Raw genomic sequence first — 21302 nt, 5'->3', positions numbered from 1 at the left:
TTACCATTTATTCGGCCCATGTTCATCCCAGATCCAAATCGCCCCATGTTTTCCATACCACCACCAAAGGGTCCTTCCATGCCTGTAAGAAGTTATTTAATGTCATCCCAATAAGCTTACTCACATTCATTAGGGAAGGAAAAGGGTTTTTATGGTTCATTTTTGGCATTTATGTAAAGAGCTTACCAAACTTTAGAGGGGAAAAAAAAAAAGAGTTGGTTCCCCTTTTTAAAAGGTGGCTTGATCCAACCCCCTCCCCCAGTGAATAAGCAAAAAGGAGTCCAGAGAGATGGAACCATTTGCCCAAGGTCAGAGCTAGCTAGTAAGAAAGCCAGAACCAAAGCCAACACCCACTGGAATGAATAATGGACAAATAAAACAAAGTAATTCCTAGACTCAAACTTCTAAAAACCAAAGAATGCCATGCAGAGCTTCGAAGGCAGGAAAATGAGAGGAAAACAAAATAAAAATAATTATACATGTACTTCATTTTAAATCTTACCTCCAATTTTATTTATTCCAAATCCTATGCCTTCCATTCCCATTCCTTTAAAAGAAAAAGTCAATGCAAACAAAATTTATGTCAAAATAGTAATATTTAGGCTTTAAGAGCATAAAATGCCAAACCAATATATGAATACAAAACTCTCTGATGTTATTATATTTCATTAAAAATGGGGTGGCCACCACTTCAACTGTAAGTATCATTATTTCAAGAAAAAACTTTAAACAAGACTAAGTTTAAACGTGGCTTAAAATTACAATCCATGTAGTCTTTTTAAGTGACCAAGCCGGACACCATTAAATGTAAAATATAATGATCAAGCACAAAGTATGTAAACATTCACTTTTAAGAATGTTATAGAACAGAAATAGATGTTTAATAAACCCTCATTAAAAGCAAAATTTAAATAATAATAACAACAACAATAATGTAGCTTCTAAAATACAAAAGCTCGCTCCCATACTCTCCATCAGAAAGGCTGTGCTAGGAAGGGTAGAGCCATGAGACCAGGAATGTGCTAAACTGCCAGTGATGAGGCAGGAGCATCAGCATCACCACTGCAAATGATTCTAAGAACGCCCAAGTCTAGATTCAACAGAAGAATCAAATACTCTTCAACAGCACAGATATGTATTACATACAAACTCAAAAGTGAACACAGCTAAGCTTTTACTCATTAAGTTTTCTTCATCTTCCTGAACAAAGACATTGGCCTTATTTCCTTGTGACCCATGAGTTTTGTCATATATAGAAGTTTTTCAAACTCCTTTTACTCTAGCAATGCCTACAATTCTAGAAAAAGCCACGTCAACCTCAGGGGCAAAGTGGTCTTCTTGACAGACTTAGGGTGCCAGTGGCAGCTGTGGTCCTGCAGCCAGCAGCCTGCACTGTTACTCAGTGTGACCTTGGTTGAGACAACTCTCTATCTTGCCTCCTTTTACTAAATGACCCATCTCTGCCCAAAAGTCATCATGAGGCTAAGATGAAGCTGCTTAAATTTTTTTTAACTCAATAAAACACTGCTCTTGTAAACACGAGGCTGAGATGAAGAGGGGATTTTGCCCCAATGGAATTTATCCTCTTTGAAAAACTCCAGATTCCACTACCCAAACAGTGGACTTCAATACACTTAATTTCCCCAGTTAACCCCAGTATAGGTGCACTACAATTCTCACCTGCGGGCCCTAGATTTCCCATTCCAATTCCTTTGTTCAGGTGGTTGGCATCAATCGGCTGCCCTCCAGGTCCTAACCCCATGCCAATACCACCAAGTCCATCTGGAAGAAGCAGAGAGAGTCAGAAGTATGGATTCCCTTTTTCAAAATATGGTGACTCTCCCCCCCCCCCACCTAGAGGAAAGATAGCCACGATGTTCTGGCTGCCATGCTTTATCCCTAGATCAAGCAAGCCCAGAGTCTAACTTGACTTCAACACCTATATACCTCTTCATGAAGGTGTACCTTTTTACACGCAGTCAGACTAGAGTATGTAATATGTACTTAGACAATAAGGGCAGCCAACAAGTAAGTCATTTCACATCTTGGCAAAATGGCTTAGGGGTAAAGGCACTCACTCCCAAGTGTGACCTCCAGAACCTATGTGATGGAGAAAGCTGGTACCTACAACTTGTCCTTTGACCTACAAGTCCACACAAATGCACACACATACAGAAAATAAATAAATGCATTAATATATAAAAACCTATTATAGCCCACTATGTTGCCCTGTATGGCCTCAAGCTCACAAAGATCCACAGGTCTCTGCTTCCTGAATATTGGGATTAAAGCTATGTACAATACCCGGCCCTATCCAGCCTATTTTTTCTATAAAGAGATATAACCTTTCTCCCTCACCCCTCACAGATTTGTGCCACTACTTCAAGAATTACTAACCCGACACCCAGTGTATCTTCACTGCTATGTGCCACAAACTCAAACAGGAACACAAGAATACAGACTGGTATCTGAAAACAGCCACTGAAGTCTGGCACTTAAATAGAGGTAACAACAAAAATCCACGACAGGCTCTAGGTATTTAATCTGGTTAACAACTAGGTTTTTTAATTGCATGGCAACAGCTCAAAGAAGTCACCAAGGCTTACTACTCCAAAAGCACTCAGAGCTCTAAGGTCAACCCTTGAACCACGCCAAGAGACCAAGAACCAGGATAATGGGCTCCCTGGGGCCCAGTGCTCCTTTACCTCTAGAACAAACATCAACAATAGTCACAGCAAACATGTTTGTAGACAGTGGTAAGGAAATGTGGTGTTTTCAACAGACACACCACCTTCGTCTCCCCGATCCCTTTTTGGGTGCTAGGCAATTTGAACCCCTAGCCAAGCACCCAATCACTGAGCATTATCACACCTGAAGTTCTGATTTCTTCTTAAAGCCACAGGCCTCTTTCAAGCCAGCAATCATGGCAATTTCATTAACTTTTTTATCACTCCAAAAAACCTTCATCCCTGGTAGCACTGAACTATTTGCTGCCTTTTAGATACACCTGTTCTGGGCATTGCCTGCAGTTAGAATCAAGGTTTATCTGTACTGCATCATGTTTGTTTATCTATTCATAAGCTAATTAATCACCTTCCAATACCCACCTCCCCCATTTTGAAACAGGATCTACCTGTATATCTATGCAGGCTTTGAACTAATTATTCACTTGCTTCAGACTGAGTGTCATAACAGGTGTGTACCATCAAGCCTGGCTTGACTTTTTGACTACTGAGTCATGCTATTCTAAGCATTTATGTTCTAAGCATTAATGTATCATTTCTTCGTGTGAACATAACAGTTTTCACTCTTGGAACACACCTGAAAGGGGAACTGCTAGACAATACAGCAAAATCCAGGGCAACTTGGCATTCATTACCTTTGTAATGTTTGCTCAACCACCCCAAGACACTTTCAAAGTGCCTAATTTTGCTCTCTACACCTGCACAGCCTGTCCTGCCACAGTGTAATCCAAGTGCCTTTCCCATAAACTAGATAGATGATAGATAGATAGATAGATAGATAGATAGATAGATAGATAGATAGATAGATAGATAGATAGAGATAGATAGATAGATAGATACAGACAGAAAGACAGAGACAGACAGACAGATAGATAAACAGAATTGTATGTGAGATACAAGAATACCTTAGCTACTTTTTCTATTCCCGTAATAAGACACAGGGACCAAGACAACCTATACAAGAAAGTATTTAATTTGGGGGCTCATGATTCCAGGGGATTAGACTCTATGACAATTACAGCAAGGAATGTGGCAGCAGAAAGGAAGACATGGTGCTAGAGAAGTAGTTAATTAAAGTTCACATCGCTACAAGTAGAGCTAACTAGGAATGTTGTGGGCCCCTGAAATCTTAAAGCCAGTGACATACCACCTCCAAAAGGCCACACTGGATAATCCTTCCCATACAGTACTACTAACTGGGAACCAAGCATTCAAATATATAAGCCAGTGAGGGTCATTCAGATCACTAAAGACGAAGAGCACGCATGTCTTGGTGCACAAGCAAAGGGCAGAGGAAAACTTGTAGGTCCTCTTCCTCCACCATGTGGGTCCCAGGGATTGAACTCAAGCTTTGATTCAGATGCCTTTACCCTCTGAGCCAGCGCCAGTATCCAAAACTTGTGAATTTCTCTACTCATGTCTTACACTGAAAATCTATGGAAAAGACTGGTCAAAACATGCATGGCAGTGCACACCACGAATCCCAACACTTGGGAAGCAAAGGCAAACAGACTTATGGCTAACAAGGGCTTTATAGTACAACCCTGTGTGAGGTGGGGGTGGGTAACAGGACTAATATACTGATCAAGAGAATCCCCAGGCTAACCTTCCACAAGCGTAAACATAACTAACCATTTTCTGTTCAGTATAACTCTTAATACTTACGGGGAAGTTGCTGTGGTCGTTCAGGAGGGAAAAAATCTCCCTTTGGTAAGGCCCTCTCATCCTAAAGGGAAAAAAAAAAAAAGATCTCAACATCTACTGCAGTACCAGCACCAGCAAAAGATGGAAGCAATTACCAATAACCGGCCAGAAACCAGGTGCTGTGCCGTACACTTGGAATCCTAGGATTTGAGAGGCTTAAGAAGAAAGAACCAGGAATTTGAGACCAGCATTGGACAGAGGGCAAATGCCTGGACGTCTCAATTACAGCAAATTGTCACAATACAAACAATAGAAGTAGAGTCAGTTTAGAGATGGATGTAGCCCAGAAGGTATGACACCCAGTGCAAGGCCCTGTGTCAATCCCTATCACTAGGGAAAAAGAAAAATTTAAACTAAACAAAATAGACAACGAGTCAATAAACTATGACACAGAATAAGTATATTAAACACAAAGAGATATATGGGAGCATTTTTTAAAATAATCTGTGCCAATAAGCAGGATAAAAACACATTTGTATTATTGGGTGGGTGGGATAGGACCTAAGCAACAAGTACCAGTGAGGTTCAAACTGTATTTCCTGTTGACTATAAATTTACTAGCTATTCAAAGAATTAAACTGTTTGAAACAACAAAAATGTATAGCTCCTTTTATCTTATTCCTGAATCTGAATCCTAACCAGACTGCCATCAACATTTCCAATACCACTTCTATTAATCATTATCTTTGGCAATGCAATAGCAGGTCTATTGTTTATTAAAACTGAACTCCAATAGACCTTTAAAAGCTGTCTGAATCAAATACTTGATCACTACAGATGTACTAACGACGCAACAGTCTTCCTGAACATATAGTATTTAACAGTCAACCAGCCGGGCGGTGGTGGCGCACGCCTTTAATCCCAGCACTCGGGAGGCAGAGGCAGGTGGATCTCTGTGAGTTCAAGATCAGCCTGGTCTACAAGAGCTAGCTCCAGGACAGGCTCTAAAGCTGCAGAGAAACCCTGTCTCGAAAAACCAAAAAAAAAAAAAAAAAAAAAAAAACCAGTCAACCAGACAAATCTACAGAGAAGATGTGCAGGAGCAAAGGTACTCATAACTCTACAGCCTACTAAAACAATGACATGTAGGTCAAGGGCTAGATGCACAGTAGAATTACAAAAATGTAATTCTACATTTTTGCTAACATATTACAAAAAAAAGTCATCCTAGCAACTCACCATTTTGACGTGCATTGGTCTATCAAACAGAAGCTGGCCATTAAACATAGCTGGTATTACAATTAAGGCTATTTCTAACAACTGTTAAAGCATTCAAGATAAAATGATTAAAAGGGAATAACTCTATAACTACCAGTCCTCCCAGTGAATTTATACGCAACTTGAACTCTTAAGGTGTGAAGCTTTATTCATGATCTTACACTACAAAATCTTTCTGGTAAGTAGTTACAGCGATTTTCTGTGTGTTCAATGCCAAGAGTCCTACCATTTCTGAAGTATTATGTTTTCTGGGTAAGATCAGGAATGGCCTCCCGAGTTTAATTCCTGGAGTCATATGATTTTAAAAAGATATAACCCCAGGGCAAGCTGAAGGCAAGGAGATAAGGGCTTCTTCAGATCATGTCTACTCACAAGAGACAGAGAGTCCGTAAGGGTATAATAAATATATTAAAGGCCCTAGTTCTCACAAGTGATCCAGTTCCTAAACTACTCTGAAAACACCAGAAAATACCATTCATAGCATGTGCCTATGATGCAACCACACCCTTTAACCATCTGTGTTCCACTCCATCAAATTTTCAGATTTTGTAATTTATTCACTCCAGTCACAGAGAAAATAGTCATTTCTACCTTATTATTATAATACACTTAGGACTATTAATGCCTAACAGTGCTGTGGTCACTGTAAGCCATGAGTTTAACTCCCACAAAAGGATACATATAGCTTGCACAGCTTCAATGGATTGTTCAAAAGTCACAGTGCCTATTCCACGACTTTTTCCATCTTTATCTTCTAGAATGTCTGCTCGGACCACCACACCAGCCATACTAAATACTTCCTTCAGTTTCTTCCAGCCAACTTTATAATCCAGCTAGATGAAAGAAGAGGATAAAAATCTCAAGGTAAACCTCTTGGGGGAAAAAAAAAGACATTTTACCTTATTAACAAGACTTGCTTTGACTGATTTCACAAGAAAATCAACTTTAGTAGAATTTTTCAAGTATGATTGCAGAGTTTGGCCTTTTCTCTTCTTTAATGGAACATGTTAACTTTCTTCACATTTACTGAACACTTTCCCCACTATACCTTAAAAAAAGAGGGGGGTCAGCTAGGAGGTGGGTGGCACACATTTTTAATCCCAGCACTCAGGAGGAGGCAAAAGCAGGTGCCAGCCTGTCTATCTACTGGGTGAGTTTCAGAACAGCCAGGGCTATTCAGAGAAAGCCTGTCTCTAAAAACCGAAATGAACGAATGGATGAAAGAAAGAAGCCGGGCAGTGGTGGTGCACACCTTTAATACCAGCAATCAGGAGACAGAGACAGGTGGATCTCTGAGTTTGAGGCCAGCCTGGCCTACAAAGTAAGCTCCAGGACAGATTCCAAAGCTACAGAGAAACTCTGTCTCCAAAAAAAAAAAAAAAAAAAAAGTGAATGAATGAATAAAATAAGTCACCTCCACTTTGTCTTAGCAACAGTTCTGAACCCACTTTGTTCTAAACATATCTGTCTTTGCAGAAGATAAAGATATCATCATTACTCCAGACAAAACAGTTGTTAATATACTGTCTCTGTCCACTCTTGTCCTATACCAAAAACTACAGTAAATATACCCCAATAAGGATGCAAACCCAGCTAGTGCTTTAGTAAACATCTGAAAACTTCAGTAAACAAGTCCCCAGAAGGACCGAGGTCAATCCTGAAGCCATATGCAGTGGTCACAAGAGAACAAAGACCAACACAAAGGTCTTCTTTCAAATAAAAACAAGCTATCTTAAGCCTACTTTAAATTATTTAACAGTAACAAGATCAGTCTATTTTTCTGTTTTAATTTCCCCCCCTACACGCACACTGTTTTCATAATATTTCCATCCCTCCCTGTTTTTCTATTTTAGAGACTGTTCCCATTTACTTACATTTGCTACAAATACTGTGCTTCCAAGTCTTCCAGCCTGTAATGCATGGATAATCTCATTTGGGATGTTAGGATTATTTAGGATACTGGGTGGGATATTAATCATTCCTGGGCCACCTGGTCCCATACCCATCCCACCAGTCGTAGCCATCACCTTTTGCATTGCTCTCCTTGCATGTTCACCATCAGGATCCTGAAAGAAGCACAAAGTGTTACAGCCAGAAGTAGGTTAGAAGTAGACTTGCAGGGATTAGTGGGAACTGCTGTCTTCACCACTACAGAGGCTCTCTTCTACTGGGGTGCAGCTCAGCGATAGACTGTTTACATAATATTCACAAGTGCAATCCCCAGAATCAATAATTTAAAAAAATAAAAATTTAAAAGTGCTCCCAGTAAAATATAGTAGTGTTGATGATAAAGGTCTGTAACCTCAACAATCAGAACTGCTAAAGCAGTTCAAGGCCTGCTTGAGCTACAGATCCAACTCAAAGCCAGCCTAGGCAGCTAAGTGAATCCTTGTCTCAAAATAAAAAGGTAAGCCTTTAATCCCACCACTTGGGAGGCAGAGGTAGGCGGATCTCTGTGAGTTCAAGGTCAGCCTGGTCTACAAGAGCTAGTTCCAGGAGAGGTTCCCAAAGCTACAGAGAAACCCTGTCTCGGGGGGGAAAAAAAAGTAAAAAACTTCAAGTGGGACTCTGTTATAGTCCATTCTTCTAAGTCTGAGGATACAACTTAGTAGTGGCAGAGCAAGGTATGTACCAGGCATTTCCATTTTCAACACTGAATAAAAACAAAACAAGCAAACAAAATAAACTGCGGCAACCAACAGACTGTTTGAAAGGTACTTCTTAAATTATTAACAAGATGAAAAATGAACCACAGCAACTAGAAGCGTTCTAGGAAGAGCAACAGATAAGAAACAAAAAAACCTAAAAACCAAAAGCGGGAAACAATCTTCAATTTAACTAAAATGAAAAGGAATGGAAGGATTTGCTAACCTGAATTGAAAATTCTAGACTGAAACAAGATCTTCAACCATGGCATGGGTGAGTCTTACTAATTAGTGTAATTTGTGTAAAACTCATTAATGATTTTTCAAAAAGTTTGAAATAACAGTTCTATAACCTCAGGTTTCCCAAAAACTCCTCAAGGACACCAGGTGCTGGCATTGAAGTATAGTCAATGCAGTGTATCGCCACATAAACAAATTATGGAAATCTGATGCTGGCATGATTATCTTATTTATGTCTGTGTCCTTATGGGGTGTATGGCACATGTGTGTGGATGTGCCAAGAGAGGCCAGAAGAGGCATCAGATTCCTTGGAGCTGGAGTTACACAGGTGGTTATGAGCATCTGCACTTGGGTGCTGGGAATCAAGCAGACCTTCTCTGAACCATCTTCCCATAATTCCTAACCTAGCCTCATCAATTTAGCAGCAACACATAAGAAATGACTTATACCCTACCATGCTTTCCTGTAAGTCCCAAGTAAGTTGTCTTCCTTCCAAAAAGAAAAAGGTCAAGAAGGGTGATACCTGCCTTTAATTTCAGCACTCAGGTAGGTAAGGAGGATGATTCTGAGTTATAAGCTAGCCTGGACTACAGAGCAAAGAAATCTTCTCAGGCACCTAAAATCACTCCCTCCCCCAACACACACAGAGTCAAGGAGGTAAATAATATTGGCAGCAATATTAACAAAACAACATCCTCCTAGAGAATAAAGTACTGGAGGTCAAAAAACACAGTTCAGTGACAGAATGCTTGCCTAGTATGCAAAAAGCACTGGGTTTAATCTTTGGCACCAACAAACAAGAAACAACAAAAGAAACTTGGTTTGGATTTGACAGAGATGAGCAATAAATTAATTTTACAAAATTCAAAGAAGGGGAGTGGAGAGATGGCTTGTGTCTAAGAGCACTGAATGCTCTTCCAGAGGACCTGGGTTCAATTCCCAGCACTCACATGGCACACCCATGGCAAAATACCAATGCATCTAACAAAATAAAATAAAAATAAACAAAACTGAAAGAGAGATAGAGAGAAATGACTCAGTGGGCAAAGTGAGCAAGCCTTAGTACCTGAGTTCAGATCCTCACATAAAGGCTGGGGTACTGGGACATGCTTGTAATCTCAGTGATGAAGGGAATGAACAGGAAAATCTCTGGAGTCTACTGCCCCCAGTCAGTTTCAGTGAGAACACCTATCTCAAAAGCTAACGTCAAGAGTGATAGAGAAAGACACCTAACATGTGTATACACAGGTGTACATAAACACACAAAAGTGAAGAGGCAGATGTACTGTGACACATCACTGCAATCACAGCATTCAGGAGGCTGAAACAGAAGGATCTCAAGTTTGAGACCAACCAAAGCTTTATAGCAACATTTTCTCAAAAAACATCATCAATGACAAAAACAAAAGATGGGCCAACAATAGCATTCAGACTCTCTTACACAATTCTAATACTAAAAACCAGAGGCGCAGAATATGTATTCCTGAGACAACAAGGATTGAAGAGTGGTCATTTAGGTTACTCAGGATTTGCTCAACCACTGTTACAAAGTTCCTGCAGAAGTGGCTGCTATCCCAGCAGTTAGGAAAGGCAGGAAGATCATCAGCTCAAGGCCAGTCTTGACTACAGGGCCTGTCTTAAAAAGAACAAAGAACCAAATAAACCAAAATAATAGGTTGGTCTACTCAATAAACTTTAGTCAAGGACCATTCTTATCTTCACCAAACAATTATACCTTACTTTTGAGCTGGGAATGTAATTCAGTGGCAGATTGTTTTCTTAGTATGTACAAGGCCCTGGGTTCCATCACCAACACCAAGGGGAGAAAAAAAAAAGAGCTCACTTCTTTGACTTTCAGTGGTCTTCCACTCAGACTATGCTTGTTTAAAACTTCAGCAGCTTTTTTCATGCTCTCTTCCATCTTGAATTCAACAACACTATTAAAAGAGTCAAAAGTATATACATAAAACCAGTCCTACAACTTGGAAAATTCAAATCCCAGTAAGTATAAGTAGGTAATACTTACGCGCATCCCTTTGAAAGAGGCCACAGACCAGTCAGAAGAGCAAGGGAGAGAAAAAAAAAAAAGCAAAACAGTAAATATCAATGACAGTTAAGAACAAATTAAAGATGATTTATGTAACAAAAGCCAGGATTTTAAAAAAAATTAATCCTTCTAAGGGGAAGCTGACGAAGTGCATGACCTAGCCTTCCTTGTAAAAAACTGGGGGATCCTTAATCTCCTTTTCCTACATATTACCAGCACTACACTAAAGCTGTTAAAAGGTTCTCCAAGAAAGCACACAAACTTTCGATCTGCTTCCCTCTGTACTCAATCAATCCTTACCATACTCCTACTAAATCCATCCTTTCCGTAAACTAAGCTCGTCCTTTTGATTATTCTAAGCCATTCTATTGCACGACAAAAAGTAGTTTATATTCTCATTAAACTAGACCAATTTTGAACGTTCATGTTTGTAATGTGTGGTTTACAATTTACTGGCACAAAGGCTACTTTTCAGAATCTTTGGTTCACACAACTTTCAAATCAGCAAACAACCAAGAATAACATTTTCTAGACAAGAACACACTTTTACTTTAATTATACCACTGCTAAAATTCCATGCATAGTTCACACACAGCCAATTCCTGTTAAACAAAGAGACAATGCTGCTATTGGTCCCCAGTTATCCAAATTGGGCATCCAAACAGAATACCAGAAAGCTCTTTGGCCAGCCATTTGGAAAAGCGGGACTCCCACTTGCAAGCCCCCTCCCACCCTACTGAAATGTTGGCAAAAATCAAACATGGCTACAGTAACATGAGCACTCACTGCCTTCCTGATTTCATTCGAGTCCACGCCACCATACAGTTACATTTGTCATGTAGTAAATCCACAGAAGAAATTCTCTCAGACACTTACCCTTGACTTTCCTTCAGCGTCCATTAAGAGCTCCACGTATGTTACCTCACCAACTACAAATCAGTTTCCAGACGACACATAAACCAAGGGAGAAAAGCCGAGAAAACAATGGGAATTTAGAACAATCATCAGCAACCTTGTATGGAGCCTCTGCCTTATAAGAAAGCCCAGAAACACTCCATATTCTCTAAACCACCAAACTAGGCATTACAGGTGTGCAGTAAATAGGTGAAAACTCATTAACAATATGTCCTTGGTTTTCCTCCCACCACAAACACGCTACTTCCACAGATTTCCATTATCACTTTCCCTATCTGTAACGCTCACTCATGACTAGAGGCAATCCAAATCTACAGGAAAGAATTCTGCAAGCCTTACTTTCAGGGGAAGGAAGAATTTTTACAGATATATCCTAATGGTGAAGTCAGATAAACACCACATATACCACAACGTCACTGAACTGACCTCACATGCCACAAATACAGGAATGTGTCTATACATACACCAAAAGGCATACAGACACACAACCTCAGGGCCAGTTTTGTGTGTGCAAACTGTGTAACAGAGCCCTGTGCTGATTTTTAGCATCATACTGAAACTTCTAATATGTTAACAAGAGGACTGTCATTTTTGTACTAGGCCTCACAAATTCTATAGAAGAATTCTGCACACAGTACAAGGCACCAATGTTTGGAAAAATATTACTATATAATCAATAAATCAGAATAGCATCAGGCCTTATTCTTACATTTTCTAAAATCCCCATAAAGAGGGTACAAATTCAAGTTTGGGGCTCAGCTGGCAACAAGATAGTTAAAGAGAGTACAATGATTCTACGCTACATGCAAAGGAAAAAATAGCAAAGATTTCCAAAATTTCCGCAGACTTTCCTCAAGGTTTGGATTGCCAATTCATGACCACCATAACCAGATGTTAGAATCCATCTAGACAACCACCAAATGGCTGCTGAACTTGAAGATGGCTCAAATCATTAACTTGTAGAAAACAACCTCTAAATCCCATTTCCAATGTTTAAAAAAGGAGGTGGAGAGGATTTCTTAGGAATCGATCACTCCTTAGAAGGATGATTATGATATTAAAGTATAAGGGCAAATATAACCCATTAACAGCCTCGACAGGTCCTCCCTACTTATAGCTCCTTTGTTCAAAGGAATTAGAATTGGGATTTCCTGAATAAAGATTCAAATGGAAAACAAAATTATTTCACAAATAAAATGAACATTTTAAGAATGTACTATTAATGGAGTTGCACAGTGGTTGAAGGCCAAATGCTCAAAGTTTATTTTATAGCCTCACCCTCCTTGTCCTTTCCTGAAATGTTATAGAACTCGAACTTTGCACAAAACAAGGAGAATCGGTGCAAAGAAAGAAAAAGGAAAAGGGAGGGACCATCACAGTTGACTTTGAGTACATATTTTGTATAGCCAAATAACAACAACAACAAAAAAAAACTTATCACAGCCAATGGACGGTTGGCTTTATTTTACCCTCACAAATGTTAAAGCAGTTCCAAAACTCCATGACCACTTTCTGAAGCCACATTAAAAGCCAGTTATTTCAACAACAGCAGCCATTCAAGGACCAACAGCTCTTATTTCCTCTGATGAAAAAAATGACTAGTGTCAAACCAGTGAAGAAATCGCAAGTTTTATCTCCTTCCAGCTGCAACTACTGCCCAATAACCTTAAATATAAGAATCACAATATCAACCTCAAGACAACTTTTAAGTTTGTCAGAATCCAAGGACTTTTGCATTTGAAATTTCTAGCTTGTGTCCATAAGACACTTAAATCAAAACATCATTATTGCAATCTAGAAAACAACAAAGTCCAAAGCCAACTTTTTCCACAGTCGTAGTCATTTTAACAAAATACCAAGTTAAGAAAACTATAGCTTTTTCCACTTGACATTCTAGTGATGACACACACCCAGCTTCAATCATGTGCTCTAAAGTTTGATTAAAAATGATCTCCCTCTTAGAAATGTTTTCTCTGTGTGTCAGAAATAAGTATTTCTAAACTGGGGCACCATCAGCAATTACTATGATCCTAACAAGTTTGTAATATTCCAATCTGGATATCACGAGAGACTTCATGTGGTTACTCCTGCTTGTAATTCTCACTTCTCTAGAGGAAGGTAATCATGAAAGCTTTTAAAAAGGCAATAGAAGCCAGTCGGTGGTGGCACATGCCTTTAATCCCAGCATTTAGGGAGGCAGAAGCAGGCAGAGCTCTGTGAGTTTGGAGCCAGCCTGGTCTACAGAGTGAGTTCCAGGACAGCCAGAGATACACAAGAGAAACCCTGTCTTGAACTACCCCCCCCGCAAAAGACAACAGACTCTTTGTTCTATCTAGTATGTCAAATATTTGTTTTGTGTAGTCAGTACACCTTAGCCACAAAAGCAGAATTTGTCAGCTAAAGAGTCAGGAGGTAAATCAGGGCAGCAGCAGTCTCACAAGTGGAACTGAAAAATGCTACAGCTCCTTGATCACCAACTTGGACAGAACTCACAGAATCCGAAGGGTAGACTGCTAAGACAAATCTACTGCAGCTTTAAATGTCAAAGTATCTAAATAAAAAAAAAAAAAAAAAAAGAAATGAGAATACAAAAACCAAAGTTTTCCTGAAGAAAATACACTTGTACGCTTGTCCAATCTAGGGATTGGACCTAGGACCTTTTAACTTTCTTGGAATCTTTTTATGTGTTTGTGCACATACACACACACTAGTGTGAGTTGGGGAATGTGTTCCATGGCACCTTTGTGGACGTCAGAGGACGACCTTAGGCATGTTAGTCCTTGCCTCCCACCCTGATTATGGCAAAATCTCATTTTTTGCCTCTGCAGCTTGTAAGCTTCTAAGGATTCTGCCATCTCCTTATAGAACCAGTGGGATTACTGTATTTTAGTTGTGGGGATTCAAGAGCCAATCCTTGTACTGTTTTTTGGGACAGGGTCTCATGCCTATAAATTCTCAATCCTTCTGCATTCACCTCCCAAGTGGCTGGGATTACAGGGGTGTGCCACCAGATGTGGATACCCTTTTATTAAAAAAAAGAAAGAAAAGGAAAAAAAGGGGGGGGGGGAAGAGTGTGTATGAAAGAAACCAAGACACACTGTCGAGCATGCTTTCTTACTATCATTCAGTCAGTCTAAGGGAAAACTGCACAGATTACAGATACATTTCATAAAGGTAACTTTAGCTGGGAACATGCCTTCAGCCCTTGGAGGGAGGTAGATCTCAAGGCCAGTCTGGTCTAAAACAGGAAAGCCTTGTCTCAAAAAGAAAAAAAAGAAGACAACTTCAAATATGGGAAACCATTCTACACAACAATGAGTTGACTGAGCCAAATACATGGTGATAAGCACAAACTTTCTACTACCTACAGTAACAAGCGGAGGAAAGCTTCACACTGCTGGGGACCAACAGCAGTACTTACAAAATAACAGCTCAATTTCCAACAGGAAAATATGAAGAAGAGCACTGGGCAGGGACTTGACTGAAATTGAAAGCAGCTTTGCCTCAACAACCCACAATGCAAATTATTGCAGAGAACCAGGAAAGGCTTTCTATTGGACTACATGCCCTCTGGGCCTCAGTTTTATGCCAGCAGCAATCTGAAATTTACTCAAAATGATGATCATTAAATAGTAACAGATGGATTAAAGGCTTAAAGAAATCTTTGTTTATACAAATTAAACTGACTGCTGTTAAACTAGGATTTGAGAGTAAACTATATCACTCGCTTTCTTCCTCAAACTGAGCACCCTGTTAATTCAACAGTGCAGCTGAGTCCTGCCTGGCAGCTGCCTCAACTCCACACTGCTAGCTCACTAAGAAGACCAGGAAACAAGAAGCCCAACACCCAGTTGTCTTCATTCTGAAGACTTTAAGTGCTCTTCCAATTAACTTAAGACATTATTATTAATATGGTTTTTTTTTTGTTTTTTTTGTTTTTTTTTTTTTAAAGACAGGGTTTCTCTGTGTAACTCTGGCTGCTCTGGAACTCGGATCTATAAACCATGCTGGCCTCAAACTCAAAAGATCCACCTGCTTCTGCCTCCAAAGTGCGGGAATTAAAGATGGGAGCCATCATCACCAGGCAGACAACACTATTTTAAGATGGAAAAATAAATAAAGGTAAGTCACCTTTTGTTTAAAAGAAATCTTCATTCTGGTACCCAATCCTTACAGTGAAATACTTTTAAGATAGGTATCCCATTTTCTGAGTAGCTACGGACAATGAAAGTTACTTTCAAACATAGTTCTTTAACCTCTATTTTAAACTCATGTAAAAATGGTTCCCAACTGTATTTTCAAACCAAGAACCCTCTGGTGCCACAAACATTTGTTACTTGTAATGCCTCCATTAAAAAAGGATGCTCAAGTTATGGAAGCCACCTGTCACCACAGTACTTGTCCGAAGCAACCTAGGATATATGAGAAACTGTCTAAAAAGGTCAAATAAACCTTTATGTTGTTCTTCTGGGACACCCTGGAGCAGGAAGCAGGTATTCAAGCAAAGAGTAAGGTACAAAAACAGTATCTTAACCCAAGACCTTCATTGATAGGAGTTGAGCAAAACAGCGGCATAACTCAGAGAAAAACAAAAAACATTCTCCATGAATCTTGTCTTAAAAACGGGCAATACTGATTTCACCACAGCATCATCAAACAAGTTTTGTGTCACTTTCCAAGGGGAAAGTGTACATGACCAGGTTTTTACCAGATTAACAGACTACCCTAAAATGCTGCTAAACAGGTAAAAATTAAATACACTTGCAATGACAGAGATTGGAGGTGAAAACAACTTATTACAGAAGGACAGAGTCTCAGGGTAGGTTGTAGATTAGAAAAACTGCTTTAATTACACCAGCTCATATCTCTGTGATCTGTTCAGCTATGGTTACTATGAAATAAATCCTTTTAGGGTTTAAGTACCTCTATCTGCTACTTAAACTTTCCAAAAACATAGGACTCTCTGACAACACATTAAATTAATGTCTTTAATCCCAGTACTCTGGAGGCAGAGGCATTTGGAGCTCTATGGTCTCCACAGAGGCTATTGTGGTCCACACAGTGAGTTCTAAGACAGCCAGTTACACAGTAAGACCATTTCAGGAAAAAAGAGAGACAAGGAAGGACAGATAAACTAAATCAAACAAACAAAAAAAGCCTTTAAATCTCATAATGAAAACAAAAACATTTAAGAAGCCATAAACATGTAAATACAGTAAATGTCTTTAAACTTCGCACACTAAACCTAAAGGTTACTATAGAAAAATTAACCTCTCTCCCATGAATCACTTTATTCCCAATCCTATACTGTTAATTACTTAGACAGAAGAGTATTCAGTTTAACCTGTACAGGGGAGGGCTACACAAGAACATTTTAACATTCAATAAAAACAAGATTTACTGCACACCTGTAATTCTGAGTTACACCACCAAAAGTACACTGAGAGGGAGGAGCACCCGCATCCATGGCAGTATGCCAGAGGAATATGAGAACCAGTTTGGAAGAATCCAAGTAAACCACCAGGCTGGCTCCACACTTAGTACAGGACAAAATAGTAAATTGAGGTGAACGGCTTCTACATCCAGAAACGTCATGTCTGCTGCTGCTACCAGCTTCATGGCTTCCAAAACTGAATTACTGAATGATAAAGCAGTAAAAAATGTACCTACTTTATCCATCATGTCCCAAAACTGGTTCACACACTCCTAAAAATGAAAAAGTAGTTTGGCCTGCAATCTCTTACAAAACTCTAACAATTGCATTTTCAAAGCCACATTCCTGGTTCTTGGAACTACTATACCTTATTATCAATGGACATAGCAATTCAGTGGCTCAACCAAATCACAAGAACACAAATTTGGGGTTTATCCTAAAAACTAATTCGAATGAGATCCAACTGTACTATACAGAAATTCTAAGCTTGTGTTAAAGCAGCAGTCCCAAAGAACCAAGAACACTGTATCTGGGATGCCACATGACACTCCCTTCAGACAAAGACACTTCACTCTTGCTCTAGGATTGACAGGAATGATTTGGCTGATCAAGGCAGGAACAAATCTCACACCAAAACATTTTTTCATCTGTTTATCTGAGAAATACCAAATGGGAGCAGCACATGTGACTGTGAAGGTCCACGGTGCTTAGTGCTTCTTTCATGTTATGGTCAAGTAAGTAATGGAATAATGATGGCAGTGGCCACTCAGTTTCAAAACTCAATGCAGGGGCACCAGTACACACACCAAAGGGCCTTCCAAGTGGCATCTTGTCACTAGAATTAATCATTCGACAAATCAAGCTCAAATCTCTCTTCATTATGAATGTTCCAGAAAACCAATACCTTTCAGTCCTTCAAAGAGACTCCATTAAGGTTGATTTGATCCTAGGTTCCCTTGGGTGAGAACAGGAGCTCATGGCACCCTACCCTGCAATCTCTTCAGTCCTGAGAGCCACTACCAGGGCTAAGAATCATGAAGGAAAGGAGGACAAGAGCAAACAGTGCAGGAGAGGGTGATGCACCAATGTGCAGAGGCAAGGCAGTCCCCTGGGACCTCCAGGTGGCAGAGTCCCTTGGTTGCTTGACCTGTCTTAGGCCAGGATTGATTTGGATGCCTGGGGCCAGGATACCATATACTCTCATGGACCACATGCACAGATGATTTGAGCTCTCCTACTGCCCATCTCTGACTTCAGAGGAGAAGAGCTTAAGTTAAAGCAGAAGATCCCGTTGCAGAGTTTAGAATCTGAGCAACAGACATTCCAGGCACCAAAATTTGACTCTAGGACACCCACAAAATTTAAAACTATCTCTTAGCCAGACTTTTAATAAACTTAAAAGATAGAATTAACACACACACACACACACACACACACACACACAATAATGTGAAGATTCTGGTAATTGTCCTTAACATAGTAACACTCCCCTCAACCCTAACTGAAGTCCCAATAACCATATTAAGCCAGTAAAATCATTTTTTATAGGTCAAGGGACCATATAAATCACCCTATTTAACACGTGGGCATGAACACAAAAAAAGGGTGGGGGACCTAGGGGTAGCTCTAAACCTGAACAGAACACATGCTCTTCCTAGAGCAGCTTCCACTGACAAAAACAAAACAAAAGAAAAAACAAAACAAACCAGATTAGCCACAGGATGGCACAGCAACCTTCTTACCCTACTCCATCACCAGTGCCTTTACCTTTCTCTTTAACCAGGTCTTTAAGTGACTGCCATTTCACATCAAAAGGTATGTTGGTGATGAAGGCTCTGTATCTTTTAGTTGGATTGGTATATGGCTCAAAGCGATTGCCTCCTCTTTTTATGTTTTTTTCCTTCCTCTTCTCATTCTGTGTAGGTCGTTCTTCACTGAATTCAAGAGAAAAAGTTTCTATGTTAGTACAAGGAAAAGTCACTATCTGTGGTACCAAGTTTTTAATCCCACACAGTTATATGCGACACAAGGCCAATTCTGGTTCTGATTTGGATCATCCCAAATGCAGGTCTTCACAGAGCAGATATTTCCAATAATGCATGCCTTACAGCCTAGCCACCCCCCCCCCCCCGGCAGTAGTACATGCCTGTAATCCCAACATCTAGAAAAAAAGGTGTCAGGGCCAGTCTCAGTTACATGAGAACAAACCCATCTATCAAGAACCCAGGCTCAAGAAAAGAGTGCTATCTTAGGCTTAGGTATGGTTCTTTATGCTACATACACACAGAAGGAGGACATAAGGCCAACTCCCCAGGCATGGGGGGGGGGGGGGGCGGCACACATGCATCACCTAACACGATATTGCCAAACATAACATGGTCTGCCAGTGCATCTCTAAATGTTTCTTGGCAAAACAAAAGTTCTTAAATTATACATCAATTCACTTGTCACCATCCACCAAAGGATCTATGGACAGAAATATATTAAAATATAACTTTAAAAAAAAATTTCCAAGTATTTAAAGGTTTACATTAAAAAAAATTAGTAAGTGCTGGGCAGTGGTGGCAAACACCTCTTTAATCCCAGCGTTCAGGAGGCAGAGCCAGTTGGCTCTCTGCGTTCAAGGCCAGACTGGTCTACAGAGTGAGTTTCAAGATAGCCATGGCTATAAAAAGAAACCCTGTCTCAATTAAAAAAAATATATTAAAAAATACAGATCCATAATGCTTGATACTGAAACTGTCCCCTTAAGCAGAAAATTTATAGAAAGATTTTTTTTTTTTTTGGTTTGTTTTTGAGACAAGGTCTCACTATGGAGCCTTGTATGACCAGGAACTGGGTATGAACACCAGACTGAACTTGAACTCTGCTACCTGAGTGCTGACTTATAGAATTTTTTGTTTTTTCTTAATTATTATATGTATGAGTATACATGCTGTATGGAAAGCATGCGGTGAGGAGATAACAATTAGGAGTCGGTTTTCTACTTTCACCATGTTTTAACACTGTGTCTGAGTCATCTTGCTGACCCTTTGTAGGCATAAATATTCTAAATCTGGGAGATACTGAAAGTGAGACTGATAAATAAAGTACCTGCAGCAAAAAGAAAATTAAATTTTAAAATGACAATTCAAGATTATATCTATTTTGTAGCCTCTGTTAACTGTTTGGGTAATAAAAACAGTATTCAAGAAACTTAAAATTCAGCTGGGCTATGATGGCACACACTTTTAATCCCAGCAGAAGCAGGTGGATCTCTGGATCAGAGGCCAACCTGTTCTACAGAGTAAGTTCCAAGGCAGCCAGGGCTACAGAGAAATCCTGCCTCAAAACAAAATAAAAATCCACAAAACAACAACAACAAAAAATTTAGTTTTTTAAGCCTCATATAAAAGTTTCATTTATAAACTCTGTCCATATACAAAATTAACTCATAATGGATGTCAATCTGAAAAAGCAAAATTGATAAAACGATCTTCAAAATTAAAAATATCTGCTCTGAAAAAACGAGTAAACCAGCCCTGGCTGCACATACTTTTAACCCCAGAACAAAGGAGGCAGAAATATGATCTCTGTGAGTTGAGGCCAGGCTGGTCTCAACAACAACAACAACAACAACAACAAAAAAACACAACAAAAAACCCTGTTGCCAGATGGTGGTAGTGTTAATTTGTATACGTGTTAATTTTATTGGTTAATGAATAAAGAGGCTGCTTTCAGCCAATGACTTAAAAGAATATAGCAAGACTGAAGATATAGACAGAGAGTAGGTGGAGTCAGTGAGAAGCCATGTAGCCTGCAGAGGAGAAAGACACAAGCTGCCAGCCGGAACCTTGCCGGTCTGAGCAGTGGGAACCAACTGTCTCCACCAGTACCTCTAATCCCAGCACTCAGGAGGCAGAGGCAGGTGGATCTCTGTGAGTTGGAGGCCAGCCTGGTCTACAATAGCTAGTTCCAGGTCAGGCTCCAAAGCTACAGAGAAACCCTGTCTCAAAAAACCAGGAAAAACAAAAAACAAAGTAGAGTTAGTGATTTAACTCAAGAACAACACACTTATCTAGCAAGCACAAGACCCTAGGTTCAATCCCAGGACAAGGAGAAAGAGAATGAGAAGATGATATATGTATCATCTCTTGGTTCTACCTATTGAGCACTGGAACTACTGTGAATACCTGCGTTAAACTTTACACTTTCTTCTCATGTTTGTTAAACTACCCAACATATGCCAGAAGTCTGACTTGTAACTTTAACAAAACTAACAAATATGTAATCTTTCAAAGAACCTGCAGACATAACAGGCAGATCTACCTAAAGGCAGTTCATAAGTTCTTTACTTAACTGGCTCTCAATACCAA

The 21302-nt window shown here is 39.7% G+C and overlaps 1 protein-coding gene across 3 annotated transcripts in view; it reads right to left on the bottom strand.

Moving 5' to 3' along the window:
- Positions 1 to 21302, bottom strand: part of Hnrnpm (heterogeneous nuclear ribonucleoprotein M) — a 43029-nt gene that overhangs the window by 15686 nt on the left and 6041 nt on the right. Inside the window, exons 2-13 of one of the 3 annotated variants that reach the window (XM_038323520.1) lie at positions 18715 to 18881; positions 11475 to 11527; positions 10578 to 10585; positions 10395 to 10488; positions 7694 to 7732; positions 7541 to 7576; positions 6346 to 6499; positions 5628 to 5677; positions 4410 to 4470; positions 1681 to 1782; positions 503 to 547; positions 5 to 82 (exon numbers count right to left, since the gene is read on the bottom strand). In XM_038323520.1, the coding sequence (XP_038179448.1) occupies positions 5 to 82; positions 503 to 547; positions 1681 to 1782; positions 4410 to 4470; positions 5628 to 5677; positions 6346 to 6499; positions 7541 to 7576; positions 7694 to 7732; positions 10395 to 10488; positions 10578 to 10585; positions 11475 to 11527; positions 18715 to 18881 (887 nt within the window). Of the gene's footprint in view, positions 1 to 4; positions 83 to 502; positions 548 to 1680; positions 1783 to 4409; positions 4471 to 5627; positions 5678 to 6345; positions 6500 to 7540; positions 7733 to 10394; positions 10489 to 10577; positions 10586 to 11474; positions 11528 to 18714; positions 18882 to 21302 lie in introns of those variants that run through there. The other 2 variants (XM_038323511.1, XM_038323503.1) reach the window with 2 other exon arrangements.

This window comes from Arvicola amphibius, chromosome 1 (assembly GCF_903992535.2).
Source record: "Arvicola amphibius chromosome 1, mArvAmp1.2, whole genome shotgun sequence".
Taxonomy (NCBI): Eukaryota; Metazoa; Chordata; class Mammalia; order Rodentia; family Cricetidae; genus Arvicola; species Arvicola amphibius.
Note: the sequence above shows the minus strand (reverse complement) of the source record. Positions and strands in the feature narration are given on the sequence as shown.